Source organism: Engystomops pustulosus, chromosome 5 (assembly GCF_040894005.1).
Source record: "Engystomops pustulosus chromosome 5, aEngPut4.maternal, whole genome shotgun sequence".
In the NCBI taxonomy this organism is placed as follows: domain Eukaryota; kingdom Metazoa; phylum Chordata; class Amphibia; order Anura; family Leptodactylidae; genus Engystomops; species Engystomops pustulosus.
Window position 1 is genome coordinate 108,388,891 of NC_092415.1, and position 19,520 is coordinate 108,408,410.

Sequence of the window (19,520 nt, forward strand, 5' to 3'; positions counted from 1 at the left end):
ATAAAGAATGGTACCAGAATGTCCACCAAGAGCAACTTCTCCCAACCGTCCAAGAGCAGTTTGGTGATCAACAATTCCTTTTCCAGCATGATGAGGCACCTTGCCATAAAGCAAAGGTTATAACTAAATGGCTCAGGGAACAAAACAGAGATTTGGGGCCCATGGCCTGGAAACTCCCCAGATCTTAATCCCATTGAGAACTTGTTGTCAATCATCAAGAGATGGGTGGACAAACAAAAACCAACAAATTGTGACAAAATGCAAGCTTTGATTCTGCAAGAATGGACTACTATCAGTCAGGATTTGGTCCAGAAGTTGATGGAGAGAATGCCAGGGAGAATTGGAGAGGTCCTGAAGAAGAAGGGTCAACACTGCAAATATTGACTTGCTGCATTAACTCATTCTAACTGTCAATAAAATATGTTGTTACTCATAATATGATAGCACTTGTATTTCTGTATGTGATAAAAACATCTGACAAACACACATAAAACCAGAGGGCAACAGATCATGTGAAAATATAATATTTGTGTCATTCTCAAAACTTTTGGCCATGACTGCACAGCCAGATAAGTTTTTTTTTTATCTGGGGAGGCACCGCAGGAAGGCACAAATCTAGTGTGTTGTGGAATAGGAGAGATGTAGGAGAGCTGACAGTGTGCAATAGACATTTCATGGGTATCATCATCTCTGATCTCTATTCTCATATCTCTTTTTGTGTCAGATACTTGTATAATATTCAGAAGGTATATTAAAGTGTATATAAACCTGTACCCACATAATCTAAGCTCACAGAACAAGATGGATCATAAGGGGGCTGCTTAGAGAGGCTCCTGATCTTTATTGTGTTAACATCACTAGGGGATTGCAAATACAGAATTTTCTTTCATGGGAAAACCCCTTTAAAGCCTAATTCAGTATTGACAAAGGATTCAAAGAGTGCCCTTTTTCAAATGACTGCATTAATAAAGTACCTTTTATGTGATCTGAAGTAGTAGATTTAACATCAGAAGATGGGTCTTCCACCTTTAGCATCTTCCTGGGTGGTTCACAGTCTTCAATACTTCTAGTTGTTGTGTCTTCTTATGAGGATATTAATAAAAAAAAGAATACAGGATAAATACATCTTTCAAAAATTATTTAAATACACAAACATCAACAAACATTAACAATTTCAGGATAGTGATAACAACAGTAACAAAAAATAAACCGTAAAATATTAAAAGTCTATGTTAAATATTGCTGAATATCAAAATGATTTTGGTGTCTTTCGCAAATAGCTCACTTGGGTGACACCAGAAGGGTAATTCTTATAAAAGGATTCTATTATTTCCGTCATCAATGTTGCAGGAAAAACAGAAAATTTGCATCAGTCATGTGTTCATGTTCATGTGTATAATCTGTCGGTGATTTTCATCTTCTTCAGTTGCTTTTCATAAGTCTTCATCTACCTGTTGACTTGTGTGTGTCTTGGCACACACAACCCTGTCCGTCAGTCATATATAGTGAAACCCAGAGGTGTGTCGTGTAGTCCTGAATGTCTAGTGCCTCTATATATGGTGTTCTTTAAATTTAGGCACATCCAATAGCCCAAGCCTTTGTACCAATATAAACTGTTTATGTCAGTAGTGTGTGCATTACCCAGATTTAAAGCTTTATGTGATATACAGATAAATACCGTGGATCATAATCTCATGTAGTGACATTGAAGAACAAATAAAATGTAGATCAAAAGGAATCTGTCTAGAGAATCAAAGCCCATAATCTGCCACTAACCAGTTATCCAAGGTGATGAAATGTTATGTTATATTATGAATATGCCGAACCCCTTTAAGAGTGGTCCGGCGTTTCTAGTGTACAGCGCATCTGCATTTGTAACAGCTAAAGAGAGATTTGCCTAATTAAACAGCTACGCAACGTGCGACTGCACCCTCAGTGAGAGCTCAGCCCAATCAGCCATAATTATTTCCAATTAGGGCAAAGTAAAGCCAATATTTGCACAGGCAAGTCCCATTTATGACATTTTTACATTTGTGTCCCTGATAAAGACTGTCTAGCTACAACTAAAGATGCTAATCTTCCCGAACTTTATTTACACACATACACATGGAAAATAAAAAAATATACAAAAATAGAAGTGACTAGGGAATGGGAGCTAGGAGGCACAAGCATCTACCACCAAGGAGGTTGTCCAACTGAAAGGGATAGAGTTACACAAGAACTATAAATAATGTCCTGTGCTAACAAAAACGTCTGAAAGTGATGGTTTAAAGCAACAGCTGTAGTTGTAGGTCCACAGTGAGAGACATATCTAAACACTCACAGCTGTCACTGAAGCTAACAGCTTTGCACATGTAGCAGCTGGTATTGTTGCACATTCTTCTATGCAAAATAAATAACTCAGTCAGTCCGTAGCAGTTAAAGCAAAAATCACATCCAATTCAGAGGCTCAGAGAGCTTTAGGCATAACTAAACTTTTTGAAATATTTTTCCCCTTTAGAAAACTAGTAAAACTTTGTAATATACTTTATAAGGTCTCACACAACCAGATTTTACCTTTCAGTAATTGCAGACCCGTATTAATGGACTGTAAGACACTGGTATGCAATCGTATGTGATTTGTATCCACATAAAATATGTCTCCGATGCTCTGCAAATCCTTGACAGACTATGCCCTCCTACCTGCAGGTCTCCCTGGGAACTATCTGGAAATACAGGTCACATATGGCTCACATCTTGTGTGTGCGCTGTATGCAAACCATATTATCTATGTTTCCATAGACTTCTATGGGGCTGAAGAGGTCCACATCTGCAAAAGAATAGGACATGCTCTATACTTTGCAGAACATATATACAGACACCATACGGTGAGGAGGGAGACACGGAACTCATTTAGTGAACTGTACTTTACATTATAGACTATAGGGCTGTGCTCTAGGTTCCGTATTTGCGGCAAGCTTGCGGTCTAAACATCTGGACACGTGCATAAAGTCTAAAAGAAGTGTGTTTATGTGTCTCTTTCCCTTGGCTTGTGGAGCAATGGTTCAGTCTACCAAGTCACCAACTAGTTTATCCCTCTGTGCCCAATAAAAATAAACAAACAAACTTGTATAATTACAGAGCTCCATGCGCCTGTGAAGTAAGGCAACACTGAATTACCGGTACTGCAGAGGCGTGGGTAGCATTTCAGAAGAGTAGAGTTTTACCTTATCAGACTAATTTCTATAAACGTTATCATTATTTTTTTTTTTATATAATAAGTTTTCCCAGTTTTGGGGGGTAAAATTAGGCCTTTACTCTAATATATATGGAAATTGACATGGGGCACAGTATCTAATAGAGGGAACACAGGAAATATCTAATAAAGGGAGCATAGTATTTAACATTGTGGGCACAGTAAATATCTAAACAATGGAGCATCATATATATATCTAATAAAGACTGCATAACATATAGGGGACAAAGTATATATCTCGGAGAGGGAAACATTTTTGAACTTTTTTTTAGAGACACAGAGAAGCAATTAAATATTGAGTATCCCTTGGGGGGGTATTATTCTGTATATTTTATGAGCTATAAGAACTGTTCAGACATCTTAAATATTAAAGGTGTATTCCGGGAATATGAACGTTTGATACAAAAACCTATAATGTTATAAATAAATAAATGTAACAAAACTCAATGTCATTATTCACAAAATGGAGCTTAGTTTGATTTTATGATTCACAAAATTTTATGGCCTCTCTAAAGTATGAGAAGTTATTACCAAGATGGCTGCCACTAGAAACTACAAGTCCCAAGATTCTTTAGTTCTCAGTAACTCTTCCTACCTCTTATGCTTTGCTCCCAGTGATGATGTAACAGACTTTCTTGCTCTGTTACCATAGTAATGATGTGTAACTGCCACCAATGTACATCACCATAACACTGGCCATACTGGAAGCCCTGCAACCAACCGACTACTGCCAAACATAGTGGTGATCACATGACCTGCCCACACAGGTGCAGGACATGTGATGTGGACATGTGACCAGCGGCCATCTTCTGTCCTGTGTCTTCTCCGTGTAGAGGAAATTAATGGCCAGTAAGGGCCAGTAGCATTTTAATTCTTCATTACATTGTATGTCAACAGCAGTTTTCTGCTAAAGGGGCAACAACTAATTACATATAAGCTTCCATTTTAATGACCAATTTGTATAGGAATTATGCTGATTCCTGGAATACCCCTTTAAGGGTTATAGATAGATGTTAAACTTAGGTAGACAGACAATCCATGCATGCAATCCAAAATGTCTGCTCAATGCAATAATTTACATAATTATTCCATACACAGCACACAGTCAAGGGGGAAAAAATATATTAGATCAACATAGAAATTTGAAAGAAAAAACTTATCAGAAGATCGTCCTCAGCAGTGCCGGAATGGTACAATGGATTAACACATACCTTAAAACCCCAGCAAGCTTCGATGCAGACCTCGGAAGTGCTGCACTCGTGGAAAGAGGGGGAAGCGTAAAGCTCCACTGGGTTCCTAACTTCCAAGATGGTGCCAACCGCGTGTTACAAAACAGAAATCCTGCCGTCTCTCCCTCTGCTAGCCCAGAGAAGCAGATACTTTGTGTATCAGACACAGGAACTACAACCACTGATCTGCTAGCACACAGCAATGAGGATCCATTCTCCTCAATCCCTACATCCAAAAAGGTAGCATCAGAAGCCTTCATAAAGGATATGACGAGGGTCGAGGATCCATCCATGCTCACTTACCCTCATTGCTCAGCAGTTTCCACATCACATCATTATACAGACTGTCAGTCATTTGTATAGGAGTATCTTTTATACACAGGCTGCAGGGAACATGGCCGACAGCACCAGGAAGCACATAGAGGAGCCATTACACCATTATACCTCGCATGATTCTATACACATGACTGACAGCGTGTATGAGTATGTCACACACACATAGGCTGTAGGGGCCACCAGCACAAGGAAGCACATGGAGGAGCCATTAAAGCTTACATAATTGTACAGACTGTCAGTCAAGCACTGGGGGGTGTGGGTATGCCTCCGCTCATGAATAAGCTGGACAGCCGAAAACGATAATGACTCATTGGACATCTCTCAGGTCATTTGCATACAGCTTTAGTACCAGATTGCTTAAGTTTACAGGCATGTAGAGTAACTATGAAGGGATAGTGTCAATGCTTTCTAATGGCAGTTTATGAAAATATATTTAGTTTCGGGGTTTAATTTGCCTGACGGGTTCTCTTTAAACTAACCCTTCAAAAGGTCTTCAATGTGGAGAGAAGCATTGAGCACATAATCAGGAGACACATTTAACCAAGAGCACCCTGATTTTTCACATAAAAAATTCCCCCACATATTTACAGCAAACGTGGGGGAAAAAAACATGCAGGGATCTGTATCGCTATCAAAGACTGAGTCTATTTGGACCACAAGGGGAGATGCATCATATTAATAGGTATAATAGAATCAGTGATAACCACTTTAGTACATTTATATGCCCCTATTTCTTCTCAAAAAAGTTTTTTAAAGAAGCTCACACAGAAAGCGTGGAAAATACAAAAAGGTCAGCTACTACCCTGTTTCCCCGAAAATAAGACAGTGTCTTATATTAATTTTTGCTCCTAAAGAGGCACTAGGTCTTATTTTCAGGGGAGGTCTTATTATTCCATGAACAAGAATTTACATTTATTATTGAACAAAAAAATCTACTTCTCTAACATTCTATAAATCTCCAAACTCTGAACTTCATGTTGTATTTCTTAGACTCATTGGCCCCAATCTCTCATGTTTAGTAAAAGCACTTTCCATAAATGACCCTTCTTATCCTGGAAGCTGCTGATAACACATTTGCAGCACAACAGCCGGTGATTTACTTCCATGAATTCTTCCCCATGTCACAACCTTCTGCAGCATCTAAAAGATTTACTAATACTAATGTATGTCATGGGGGGAGCTGCTGCAATGACTGCCACTAGGTCTTATATTCAGGGGAGGCCTTGTATTTCTAAGCCTGAACAAAATTGTACTAGGTCTTATTTTCGGGGGATGTCCTATTTTAGGGGACTTCAACATTCTTCCAGATTCAAATTTACTTCTGACAGAAAAAGATTGCCGCCCTTCATGGGCTCATGGTTAACCCCTTAAGGACGCAGCCATTCTGTAGCTTAAGGCTCAGTCCCATTTTTTGGATTTTGACCTGTCACTTTATATGGTTATAACTTTTCAACACTGTTACTTATATAAACGATTCTGAGACAGTTTTTTCCCCACATGTTGTACTTCATTTTAGTGGTAAATTTTGGCTGATAAGTTTTGCGTTTATTTACAAAAAAAAAAAAAAAATTATGATTTTTTTTAAAAAAATTGCCATTTCGAAATCATCGCGTTTTTCAGGCAGACAGATTTACCACTTAAATAAATTGATGAATAACATTTCCCATATGTCTACTTTACATTTTCATCATTTTTGAAATGTCTAGATAATTTATTTTGATTTCACGCAAATAGATTATCGATTTTCCGTATTTTCAGAATTTACTTTTTTGGGGATAAATACAGTTTTAAATGAAATTTTACATATTTAGCATTAAAACCCTCCTATATAATCTACCCATTTTCAGACCTGCACCCCTCAAACTATCAGAAACAGCTTTTAGGAAGATTGTTAACCCCTTGAGATCTTCACAGTAATTGAATCAAAATGGAGGTGAAATTTAGAAAGGTCAAATTTTGTCGGTTATTCGTTCACTTAGCCCTAAAATTTACACATTTCCAATTTGTTATGAAATTTCTCCCGATTTCAGAGACCCCCACATGTGGCCGTTACTTGTTTTATGGGCGCACAAAGGAAGGAGAAACCTGCAGCTGCCAGGATTTTAGTTTCCTCATTGGCCCCTTTTGTAGGCTATAAAATTTTTGCTTTTTTGTTATTGGGGTCATGTGACGGCATTTTTTTTTTTAAGAGGATGAGATGCTTTTTCCATGTTACCATTTTGGGGTTAGTATCCCATGTTGTTGAAAATTTAGGAACTTTTTTTTTTGAGGTCACGAGTAGAAACGCTTCAATTCTGTACTGGATTTTTTACTTTTTTTTGCCTGTTCACTGTATAGACTAATAATCATGGTATCTTTATTCTATGGGTCAATGCGATTACGAGGATACCATACATGAATATTTTTTCTTATGTTTTATTAAATTTGCCAAATAAAACCCTAATGTGTGGAGAAATCTATCATTTTTGCATCGGCCGACACTGTGCCTTTAAGATGACATCACAGACGCCATCTTAAAGGCACTGCCTTCAGGCATCTCTAGGGTCCCGATCGGACCCCAGAGATGCCATAGCAACGATCGGCGCCCCTGAAAACGGCGCGGGGGGGCATCGTGGAAGAAAGACCCCCGGAAGGCATGTTAAAGGTTGAAAACAGATAGAAAAGTACAGCAGATTGCACTTAATCTCTCCAAATGATCCCAATACTCATTTAACTCATCCCAATGACATAGCAAGTAGCTTTTACAAATTCTACTCTGGACTCTACAACTTAAGAGATGACCCGAATACCCCTCAACCTTCCCCTGAAACGATTAATATTTTCCTAGAAAATATACAGGTCTGCCAATTAAAACGAGACCCAACTGAACTCCCTCAATTACCCCTTCACAGAAGAACTACTCAGTAAAGTAATCCAACTCTACAAGAGCAAAAAGCCCCAGGACCCAATGGCTTCACAAAAGAATATTACCAGCTATTTCACAAATCCCTCATCCCCTACATGATAAAAGCGTTTAACTTTGCGGCTCAAAAAGGCTCCCTGCCAGGAAATGCTCCAAGCCACAAAAGTAGCCATTCCTAAAACAGGGAAAACTCCAAATTCACCAGCAAACTTCCACCCAATCTTGCTATTAAGCAGAAATACCAAACTATATGCCAAATTAATAGCACTTAGGCTACTCAATGTTCTCACTGATCTGGTCCATAGAGATCAAGTAGGGTTCACGAAAGGAAGACAATATCCAACCACCACAGCAAATCAGTGACAAACTCCCTTAACAATGGGAGTAAGAATCAGTTCCCTATCTAGGCATAAACCTTACTAGCCCTCTAGGCAAATTAGCGTACAAAATTTTCACCCTACTTCACTCAAACCTCCAAACAGAACTTAACAATATGAACACAAAAAATGCTGTCATGAATGGGGAGAATAGCAGTCTGTAAGATGCTGGTACTACCCAAAATCTTACAGCTTTTCAGAACTTTAGCTGTCCCAATCCCAAAACATCTAATAAACTACAAAGACAAATGATGATCTTCATATGGAACAATAGGAAACCTTAAAAAGGCAACAAAAATTTTACACCCACATAAAAAAACACAATGCTTTTCTTAGACAACATTTAAAGGCATGAAAACTGGACCTGTTGAGAATCATCAGGTCTGTAACAGACCAGCTTCACTTCAAAGTGTGAACACTCATATAGAACAAGGAGAAATCCAACTATGCTACGGTCTAGTACCTCCACATGAGAGATCCGCTGAAAGGGACGCTGGCTGTCTCTCCACACATCCGCTGGGGGAGATCAGTCGATTGAACGTGCTGTCAACTTGCATCGAACAAACTTGTATATGCCGGAAGGATTCATGAGAACAGTCCCATATACACCAGGATATAAAAAAATATCACTATCTATATACACTATCCGAGTTGTGATATAACATACATGCGCATATGCATGGTGAACATGCCCAGAAGGGGCAGTACCCCTCTGAAAACAAAATCTGGAGCATTGAGTAGGAGAGTACCATCACTCCGCAGCAGCCATTACAAAATCTTTTGTGTTTAGTTGTGAAAATAAAACAGAAAATTCTTAATTTTCAAAGTTACATTTCCCAAATGTCTGTTTTATGTTGGCATAGTTTTTTAAGTATCCACGTATTTTACTAGAAAGTTATGAAGCTTAAAATTTAGGTGCCAGTCTTCACATTTTGCTAAACCCTGTATTCAGATGGACCTGCTCAACTTTCAATTGAATGTGAGAGGCCTACATAATAGCAAGACTCGTAAATTACCCCATTATGGAAACTACACCCCTCAACATATGAAAAAACACTTTTAATAAGTTTATTAACCCTTCAGGTGTTTTAAAGGGGTTAAAACAAAACATTCATTTTGGGTTGTAGCCCCCGTGTGGCACACAGCCAGCCAGCCCCCCCGTGTAGCACACAGCCAGCCAGCCCCCCCGTGTAGCACACAGCCAGCCAGCCCCCCCGTGTAGCACACAGCCAGCCAGCCCCCCCGTGTAGCACACAGCCAGCCAGCCCCCCCGTGTAGCACACAGCCAGCCAGCCCCCCCGTGTAGCACACAGCCAGCCAGCCCCCCCGTGTAGCACACAGCCAGCCAGCCCCCCCGTGTAGCACACAGCCAGCCAGCCCCCCCGTGTAGCACACAGCCAGCCAGCCCCCCCGTGTAGCACACAGCCAGCCAGCCCCCCGTGTAGCACACAGCCAGCCAGCCCCCCCGTGTAGCACACAGCCAGCCAGCCCCCCGTGTAGCACACAGCCAGCCAGCCCCCCGTGTAGCACACAGCCAGCCAGCCCCCCGTGTAGCACACAGCCAGCCAGCCCCCCGTGTAGCACACAGCCAGCCAGCCCCCCGTGTAGCACACAGCCAGCCAGCCCCCCGTGTAGCACACAGCCAGCCAGCCCCCCGTGTAGCACACAGCACAAAAAAAACCCCGAAGTACTCATCTTTCAGATGCCGCAGGCAGGACCTGTGCACGCAGCTCGGCCAGCGTGCACTATGAGGTCAGCACGGACATCATAGGTTTGCGCCCGCTGTGTACAGACCTGCCGCTGCCGACGGAACAAGAGAAGGCCTGTTTTGACTTTAGAAGGAAAAGCGAGTTTTGACTATCTTTTTTCTTTACTTGAGAATAAGCAGAGTGAGTTTTTCAGCACATTTTTGTGCTGAAAATTTGGCTTATACTCAAGTACAGGCGATGCCATACTTAAAGGGCACCTACCACCACAAATCTACCTATAAAGGTAGATTGGGTGGTAGGTGGATCAATGGGACGTGAGGATAGCCCTTTTAAGGGCTAATCCTCACGTCCCTGCACTTTTTTAATAACTTTAATTTGGTATTTATTCAAATTTACTTATGCGGCTACCGGGGCGTGGAGTAGCCGCATATGAGATTACACGAGGCGGCTACTCCACGCCCCGGTAGCCATTTTACCCCTCCTACTCACCCATCTTCGGCGCGCAGCTCCGCGTAGCTGCGCGCCCTCGTCCGGCGATCCTGTCGTCTGCGCATGCGCAGAAGAGCAGGCCCGCGCCTGCGCGGTCACAACTCCGAAACAGGCGCGGGCCTGCTCTTCTGCGCATGCGCAGACGGCAGGATCGCCGGACGAAGGCGCGCAGCTACGCGGAGCTGCGCGCCGAAGATGGGTGAGTAGGAGGGGTAAAATGGCTACCGGGGCGTGGAGTAGCCGCCTCGTGTAATCTCATATGCGGCTACTCCACGCCCCGGTAGCCGCATAAGTAAATTTGAATAAATACCAAATTAAAGTTATTAAAAAAGTGCAGGGACGTGAGGATTAGCCCTTAAAAGGGCTATCCTCACGTCCCATTGATCCACCTACCACCCAATCTACCTTTATAGGTAGATTTGTGGTGGTAGGTTCCCTTTAAGGACACCCAACCTACAGATGACCCCCAGTTAAAGATGGACCCCTCTGTCCACTCTGACCTCTGGTAAGGGTCTCTGGATACATTACTTTAGTCCAAGACTGCAATAATCAGCTGTAAGATGTCTCTGAAGATGTTTTATTGATAATCCTTGGTCCCATTACAGCAAAAATTTTGAAACTCCAATTGCCGTTGAGGAAAAAATATATTTAGTCTGAATCTACAAATAAAGTTTCGACTTACATACAAATTCGACTTAATAACACATCTATGGAACCTATCTTTTAAGTAATCCGGGGACTGCCTGTATATACATTAACTGTTTGTATGGGAATGTGTACTTTTAGGGGCTTTTATACATTAAAATTAAAAAAATATAAATGTTTTAAGCTTTTTTTTTTACTTCTTACAAACATGCTGTGATCACTGGTTCAAGTCCAAAACACTGGACTTGGGGTTGCACCGATACTAGGATTTTGAGTGTGATACAATACCCAGAAAAGTATCACAGTTATGATAATTTCAAGAAAAGAAAAAAAGGATTCTGTGAAGGTTTAGGGGGCGGTCACATGGGGCGTTTAAATTGCATTTACAAATGCAGTGCAAATGTCTTGGGGCGGGGCTCAGTCTGATCGCATATGCATCTCCTTTGAAACACATGTGTTCAGTAACAGTCACCAGTGATCTGACAGGAGAAGCTTTAGTGTTGTATTGGTGATATTACCCTGATGATGTGTTCCCTGCTCTGTGGCTAACCCAACACATCTAATAAAAAGATTCCCTGCCCAATGTCTCCTCTGCAGACAGATACAAGTAGTCTGTAGAACAGTAGAAGTCATTCAGCACCGCAAGCTAAAGGAACCTAGCATTGAACCGTTTTGACTTTGAAAGTATCATACAATTACCGAGATTTCGATGCATCATGTAACCCTTACTGCACTACAATAGTAATGTATTGTAGGGCAGTGCAAATTGGCATGTAGACGTATGTGCAGACAGTTTACACTCAGCCCCAAAAGAGGATCGGACCTCCCTGTAAGCGGTCCGGGGGTACCAATCTCTATGGGCAAGACTTCCACATCAGCTGTGATACACATATACAAGTCGTTTATTGGACAGCAGGGTTGCCATGGAAACGATCGATGCCTCCAAAAACCATTAACCCCTTAGCGCTCCGTGCCGTAGCTGTACTGCGCAGCTTCCCACTATTGGCGCTCAGCGCAGTACAGCTACTGCGCGAGCGCATACTATTTTAGAATGACATCGGGATGAGATTTGGGTGACAGAGGCAGGAGGAGTTCCTGTCTCCGTCACCCGACCAATCAAATCGGTCCCGCCCGCCGATCGCCGTGATTGGCCAGTCAAACCTGACTGGCCAATTACAGCGATTTTAAAACTAAACTAAAATTAGCACTTTCCTCTTCCTCCAGCGGCACCATTTTGGTTTGGTATCGCTGGAGAGAGGAAAGAGCTTTACTGTGTGCACCAAAATACACTTTTACACTATAAATAGTGTTCTGATCCTTATCTGATCCCTATTGTTCCCTACAAATTCCCATCCCTATCTGTTTTTTCCTGTGTCCTGTGTGTTCCCTGTGTGATCGCCTTGTGTGATCCCACGTGTCTTCCGTTTTTCCCTGTCTGTCCCTTCTGAACCTAAACGCACTTTTTAGTGCGCTGTGTTAGCGTTGTTCTGCACTGGACGCACTTTTCAGTGCGGCGTGTGCATTTGTAGCGCCTTTTTGCGCGGTGCACATAGGTTTTTTTCGGTGCCTGGTAATATTTTTTTCCAGAACGCCGTAGGTGTACCAGTACTTAGCTATTTTTTTTGTGTGCCATCTGTGCGGCTTGTCCGTGTAGTTTAGTGCGCATTATTTTTTTTGTGTGCCATCTGTGCGGCTTGTCCGTGTAGTTTAGTGCGCATTATTTTTTGTGTGTGCCATCTGTGCGGCTTGTCCGTGTAGTTTAGTGCGCATTATTTTTTGTGTGTGCCATCTGTGCGGCTTGTCCGTGTAGTTTAGTGCACATTATTTTTTGTGTGTGCCATCTGTGCGGCTTGTCCGTGTAGTTTAGTGCACATTATTTTTTGTGTGTGCCATCTGTGCGTCTTGTCCGTGTAGTTTGGTGCGCATTATATATTTTTTTTTTTTGTGTGCCATCTGTACGGCTTGTCCGTGTAGTTTGGTGTGCATTATATTTTTTTTTGTGTGTGCCTGCTAGACGGTTTATCCGTGTAGTTTGGTGCACATTATCTAATTTTTCTTGTTCTCTATTTTTTTTGTGTGCAATGTCTCAGAAGACGTACACCATGTTGGAGGCATATAACATGCTTGTCTCTGACCCCAAGTCAGCTAGTGGGGATGATGGTCCCTTATACCTATCATCCTCCTCCTGCTCATCTTCCAGTGACCTGGAAGGACCCCCAAGAAGGCGCCGTAGGGTGCCTGGGACTCCTGCAGGAGAAGCGCCTGGGACTCCTGCAGGAGAAGCGCCTGGGACTCCTGCAGGAGAAGCGCCTGGGACTCCTGCAGGAGAAGCGCCTGGGACTCCTGCAGGAGAAGCGCCTGGGACTCCTGCAGGAGAAGCGCCTGGGACTCCTGCAGGAGAAGCGCCTGGGACTCCTGCAGGAGAAGCGCCTGGGACTCCTGCAGGAGAAGCGCCTGGGACTCCTGCAGGAGAAGCGCCTGGGACTCCTGCAGGAGAAGCGCCTGGGACTCCTGCAGGAGAAGCGCCTGGGACTCCTGCAGGAGAAGCGCCTGGGACTCCTGCAGGAGAAGCGCCTGGGACTCCTGCAGGAGAAGCGCCTGGGACTCCTGCAGGAGAAGCGCCTGGGACTCCTGCAGGAGAAGCGCCTGGGACTCCTGCAGGAGAAGCGCCTGGGACTCCTGCAGGAGAAGCGCCTGGGACTCCTGCAGGAGAAGCGCCTGGGACTCCTGCAGGAGAAGCGCCTGGGACTCCTGCAGGAGAAGCGCCTGGGACTCCTGCAGGAGAAGCGCCTGGGACTCCTGCAGGAGAAGCGCCTGGGACTCCTGCAGGAGAAGCTTCTGGGACTCCTGCAGGAGAAGCTTCTGGGACTCCTGCAGGAGAAGCTTCTGGGACTCCTGCAGGAGAAGCTTCTGGGACTCCTGCAGGAGAAGCTTCTGGGACTCCTGCAGGAGAAGCTTCTGGGACTCCTGCAGGAGAAGCTTCTGGGACTCCTGCAGGAGAAGCTTCTGGGACTCCTGCAGGAGAAGCTTCTGGGACTCCTGCAGGAGAAGCTTCTGGGACTCCTGCAGGAGAAGCTTCTGGGACTCCTGCAGGAGAAGCTTCTGGGACTCCTGCAGGAGAAGCTTCTGGGACTCCTGCAGGAGAAGCTTCTGGGACTCCTGCAGGAGAAGCTTCTGGGACTCCTGCAGGAGAAGCTTCTGGGACTCCTGCAGGAGAAGCTTCTGGGACTCCTGCAGGAGAAGCTTCTGGGACTCCTGCAGGAGAAGCTTCTGGGACTTCTGCAGGAGAAGCTTCTGGGACTTCTGCAGGAGAAGCTTCTGGGACTTCTGCAGGAGAAGCTTCTGGGACTTCTGCAGGAGAAGCTTCTGGGACTTCTGCAGGAGAAGCTTCTGGGACTTCTGCAGGAGAAGCTTCTGGGACTTCTGCAGGAGAAGCTTCTGGGACTTCTGCAGGAGAAGCTTCTGGGACTTCTGCAGGAGAAGCTTCTGGGACTTCTGCAGGAGAAGCTTCTGGGACTTCTGCAGGAGAAGCTTCTGGGACTTCTGCAGGAGAAGCTTCTGGGACTTCTGCAGGAGAAGCTTCTGGGACTTCTGCAGGAGAAGCTTCTGGGACTTCTGCAGGAGAAGCTTCTGGGACTTCTGCAGGAGAAGCTTCTGGGACTTCTGCAGGAGAAGCGTCTGGGGCTTCCACTGACCCCACATGGGTAGCCCCAGATAATTATACCCCTCAGGTCCCTGACTTTTTGGGCCATCCTGGCATTAACTTTGACACGACAGGGCTCAGAGCTGTAGACTTTTTTTAAGATTTTTTTTGATGAGGAGCTGCTAAATATTATTATATTTCAGACAAATCTCTACGCTGCACAACATATTGCCCAAAACCCCACGTCCTTTTATGCACAACCCTACAGGTGGACCCCTGTCACTGCAGCAGAGATGCACAAGTATTGGGGCATAATACTCCTTATGGGGATAGTAAAGAAGCCTTCAATCAGGGACTACTGGAGCACAGATATACTGTACCACACCCCCATGTTCCGCATGGCAATGAGCAGGATGCGCTTTGAAGCCATCCATAAGTTTTTGCACTACACTGACAACACACAGTGCCCACCCAGAGGTGACCCCAGTTATGATCGGTTATTTAAGGTCAGGCCCATATTAGATCATTTTAGTGCCAAGTTTGCCCAGGCATATACTCCCGCCAAACATGTGAGCATAGACGAGTCCCTGGTACAATTCAAAAGGGAGACTTCAATTCCGCCAGTACCTGCCCAATAAGAGGGCAAGATATGGTGTGAAAATGTATAAGCTGTGCGAAAGTTCATCAGGGTACACATACAAGTTCAGGGTATATGAAGGGAAGGACTCCACTATAGTGCCCCCAGAATGCCCCCCCATCCTGGGTGTTACAGGGAAGATAGTGTGGGATTTAGTGCACCCACTGCTGGACCAGGGCTACCACCTCTACCTGGACAATTTCTACACCAGCACCACCCTGTTCAAGTGCCTCACTTCCAGAAATACTGCGGCATGCGGCACTGTACGCAGAAATCAGAGAGGTCTCCCTAAGTCGCTGCTTGGGCAAAAACTTAAAAGGCACGAAAGCAGGGCACTATGCAGCGACTCTGTATTGTGTGTTAAGTACAAGGACAAGAGAGAGGTCCTTGTATTAACCACAATACATGAGCACACCACCACCCCTGTCCCAGTACGAGGTGCCAGTACAGAAACCCCCAAGCCAGACTGTATTTTAGATTATAACAAATACATGGGAGGGGTGGACTTGTCTGTCCAGGTGCTTCAGCCGTACAATGCCATGCGGAAGTCGAGGGTGTGGTACAAGAAGCTGGCCGTGCACATCATGCAGATGGCATTGTATAATGCTTATGTGCTGCATCGATATGCCAGCCAGAGGGAAACTTTCCTGGAATTTCAAGAGATGGTAATAAAGTACTTTCTTTTTGGAGACCAGGAAGGGGGGAGTGCTAGCACATCTGGAAGTGAGGCCACATCACGTATTGTACCAGGGCAGCACTTTCCAGGAGTAGTTCCCCAAACAGCCAGCAAGGGAAGGTCACAAAAGAGGTGCAGGGTGTGCTCCAAAAATGGCATTCGGAAGGACACCATTCATCACTGTGAGACATGCCCAGAAAAACCAGGGTTATGTATGAAAGATTGCTTCCGAATTTATCATACATCCCTGGATTTTTAAAGTACCCTGTTGTTACCCTGACGCACAGCTTATACATCATGCCGCACCTTCCCTTCTAAGCCCTGCCATGTGCCCAGCCTGTAGATTACTGTCCCGTATGCTTTACCCGGGAAAACATTTAGGGTGTTTGTCTCCCATGGCAGCAGCTGGGCACAAAATGACATAATAGATATTTTTTACTATGCACTATCCATTTTGCACTTTTTCAGGGGTCCACCTGTGGGGTTAAAATGCTAACTATACCCCTAGATTAATTCATGGAGGGGTGTAGTTTCCAAAATAGGGTCAGTTCTTAGGGGTTTCTACTGTACTGGCCCCTATTGGTATCTACAAATCTTTCATGATGCCAAAAAGAAAAAAAAAAAAGTACAATGTCTGTGTTCCAACAAGTTATTCCCTTTTGAGCCCTGCCGTGTCACCATCCTACAGATTATTGCCTCCTATGGGGTATTGCCCTAACCGGGGTAACCCGCAGAATGATTTTTGATGTGTTTTTCCCCAGTGGCATGAGTTGGGCAAAATACTTTTGTCACTTCAATGGCATATTTGATAAATTGCAATACAATTGTTTCTCTGCACTACTCACTTTGTATTACATTTGAGCCAGCACCTTAGGGGTTAAAATGCTCATACAAGCCTACATACATTCTTTGAGGGGTGCCCTTTCCAAAATGGGTTCACTACTTGGGGGTTTCTATTGTACTGGTACCTCGGGGGTACCCCCCATTACCAATCTAGTAAAAACGAAGCTTGAAAACCTAAATTGTGCTTCTTTCTTCCTGACCCCTGCCGTGTGCCCAGCCTGTAAATTATTGGCACATGTGTGGTATTGCCGTACTCGGGACAACCCGCAGAATGATTTTTGGGGTGTTTGTCTGAAGTGGCATGGGTTGGGCACAGTATATGAGGCACTAAAATGACATTTTTGAGATAAAAACGCAATTTTTACTCTGCACCCTTTACTTTGCATTCAATTTTGACCAGCGTGTTGGGGGTTAAAATGCTCACCACAACCACCGATAAATTCTTTGAGGGGTCTAGTTTCCAAATGGTGACATTTTGGGGTGTTTTCTATTGTACTTTTACTTCAGGGGCTCTTCAATTACACTGTGGCACCACAAAATATTTGCAGCCAAATTGGCAGAACTCTGTTCTGGACATCGCTGTGCGGGGAAACAGCAGCTGACATCCACATGTCTGGTATTGCCGTACTCGGAAGAAGCAGGGCAAGAAATTAGGAATATATATTTACCTCAAATTCCTTCTGAATGTATCCATTTTAGGGCTAAATTGGAAAGATTGAAATCCAAAATTGAAATTTCAAAATTTCCACTCCATTTTCATATGCTTCCGGAAAAATAATTAAAGGGTTAACAGACTTCTTAAATGCTGATTTGAATAGGTTGAGATGTTAGGTTCATAACATGGTGTTACTTGTGGGGGTATATAGTACATAAGCCTTTATAGAGCACTTCCAAACTGAATTGATCACCAAAAAGTTCGCATTTTTCAAATTTCAAGAAAATCTGAGAAGTTGCTACTAAAACTTCAAACCTTCTCACATCCATAAAAAAAATGGAAACGTAAAACAAATAATGGATATAAAAAGAAGACCAATGGCAAAAGGTTTCTATCAAAAAAAATTTGTGGTATCACTTTTTGTCTAAAAAGTATAACATTTGAAACTTTGAAAATAGTCATTTTTTTCAAATTTTTCCTAAATTTTTGAATTTTTACCCCCCAAAAAAGGAACGGATCACCGAAATGACACTACCAACATAAACTACAATGTCTCACGAGAAAACAATCTCAAAATCACAGAGATATCTTAAAGCGTTGAAAAGTTATTACCACAGGAAGAGACACTGGTCAAATTTCAAAAAAAAGTTGCGAGCCTTAACCTGCAAACAGGCTGCGTCCTTAAGGGGTTAAGGAGCAATTATGGTGGGGGAAGATACAGAAGTCATATAAATGCTGAGGTCATGTTTGACCTCAGCGCGTAAAGGGTTGAACAGCTGGGATCATGGCTATCACGAACCCAGCTGTCACATACAGCTGGCCTCCCGCACTGCTGTCAACAATGACAGCCGATGATGGCAGAAAAATATATGTCCAGAGGCAGGAAGTACACGCCAACCAGGATGTACATTTTCATCCAAGGTCATTAAGTTGACATAGGTACATCCAGCCATGTTGGATGGTAACCTAGAACCTTGGGTCTTATCACAATCTAGGTGCCAGAGATCCACATTTACAAGTTTAAAGTGACCATTTCGGGTGCACTCATATTTATCCAGAAAGGCAGGCAACTCTCCAATTTTCAGTATCAAAGGTGAGGTTTATTCAAGTGTGGCAATGTTTTAGTGTGACAAACGTGTATTCACAACAAAACATTGTCACACTTGAATAAGTCTCATCTTTGATACTCAAAATTGGAGTGCTGCCTGCTTTTCTGGATATATATCGTTTGTAGGCACTGCCTGGACCTGTGGGCCCTGCACTCCTCTCAAGGAGAGTTTTCATCACACAGTGCTGCCTTGGACTTTGTTTTATACAGTCATGGCCAAAATTTTTGAGAATGACAAATGTATTTTCACATGATCTGTTGCCCCCTGTTTTTTTATGTGAGTTTGTCAGATGTTTTTATTACATACAGAAATACAAGTGCTATCATATTATGAGTAAGAAAAACTTTAGTTGACAGTTAAAATGAGTTAAGTCAATATTTGCAGTGTTGACCCGTCTTCTTCAGGGCCTCAGCAATTCTCCATTGCATGCTCTCAATTAACTTCTGGACCAAATCCTGACGGATAGCAGTCCATTCTTGCACAATCAATGCTGGCAAGACTGGTGGTATCGCTCGCCTTGTCTTCTCCAAACAAGCTGTTTTCGAGATGTTCCAAACAATCGGAAAGGGGATTCATAAAAGAAAATGACTTTACCACAGTCCTCAGCAGTCCACTCCCTGTACCTTTTGCAGAATATCAGTCTGTCCCTAAAGTTTTTTCTGGAGAGAAGTGGTTTCTCTGCAGCCCTCCTTGACACCAGGTCTTTCTCCAAGAGTCTCCGCCTCACAGTGCGTGCAGATGCACTCATACCTGTTTGCTGCCATTCCTGAGTAAGCACTGCACTGCTGGTAGGCCGATCCCGAAGCTAAAATACTTTTAAGAGACAGTCCTGTCGCTTGCTGTTCCTTCTTGGGCACCCTGGAGCTTTTTTGGCAACAATGGAACCTCTCTCCTTGAATTCCTTGATGATGCGATTTTTAACTGAGGTGCAATCTTTCTAGCTGCGATACTCTTCCGTTAGGCCAGTTTTGTGCAGTGCAATGATGATTGCCCGTGTTTCTTCAGAGATAACCATGGTTAACAGAAGAGAAACAA

General features: G+C 43.5%; 1 protein-coding gene across 12 annotated transcripts in view; it reads right to left on the minus strand.

The window, feature by feature from the left end:
• LOC140133136 (uncharacterized) overlaps positions 1-19,520 on the minus strand; it is a 254,866-nt gene that overhangs the window by 151,894 nt on the left and 83,452 nt on the right. For 11 of the 12 annotated variants that reach the window (XM_072152851.1, XM_072152859.1, XM_072152858.1 and 8 more), the window contains one exon: positions 975-1,082. In XM_072152851.1, coding sequence (XP_072008952.1) covers positions 975-1,082 — 108 coding nt within the window. The remainder of the gene's footprint in view (positions 1-974; positions 1,083-19,520) is intronic. The other variant, XM_072152850.1, reaches the window with a different exon arrangement.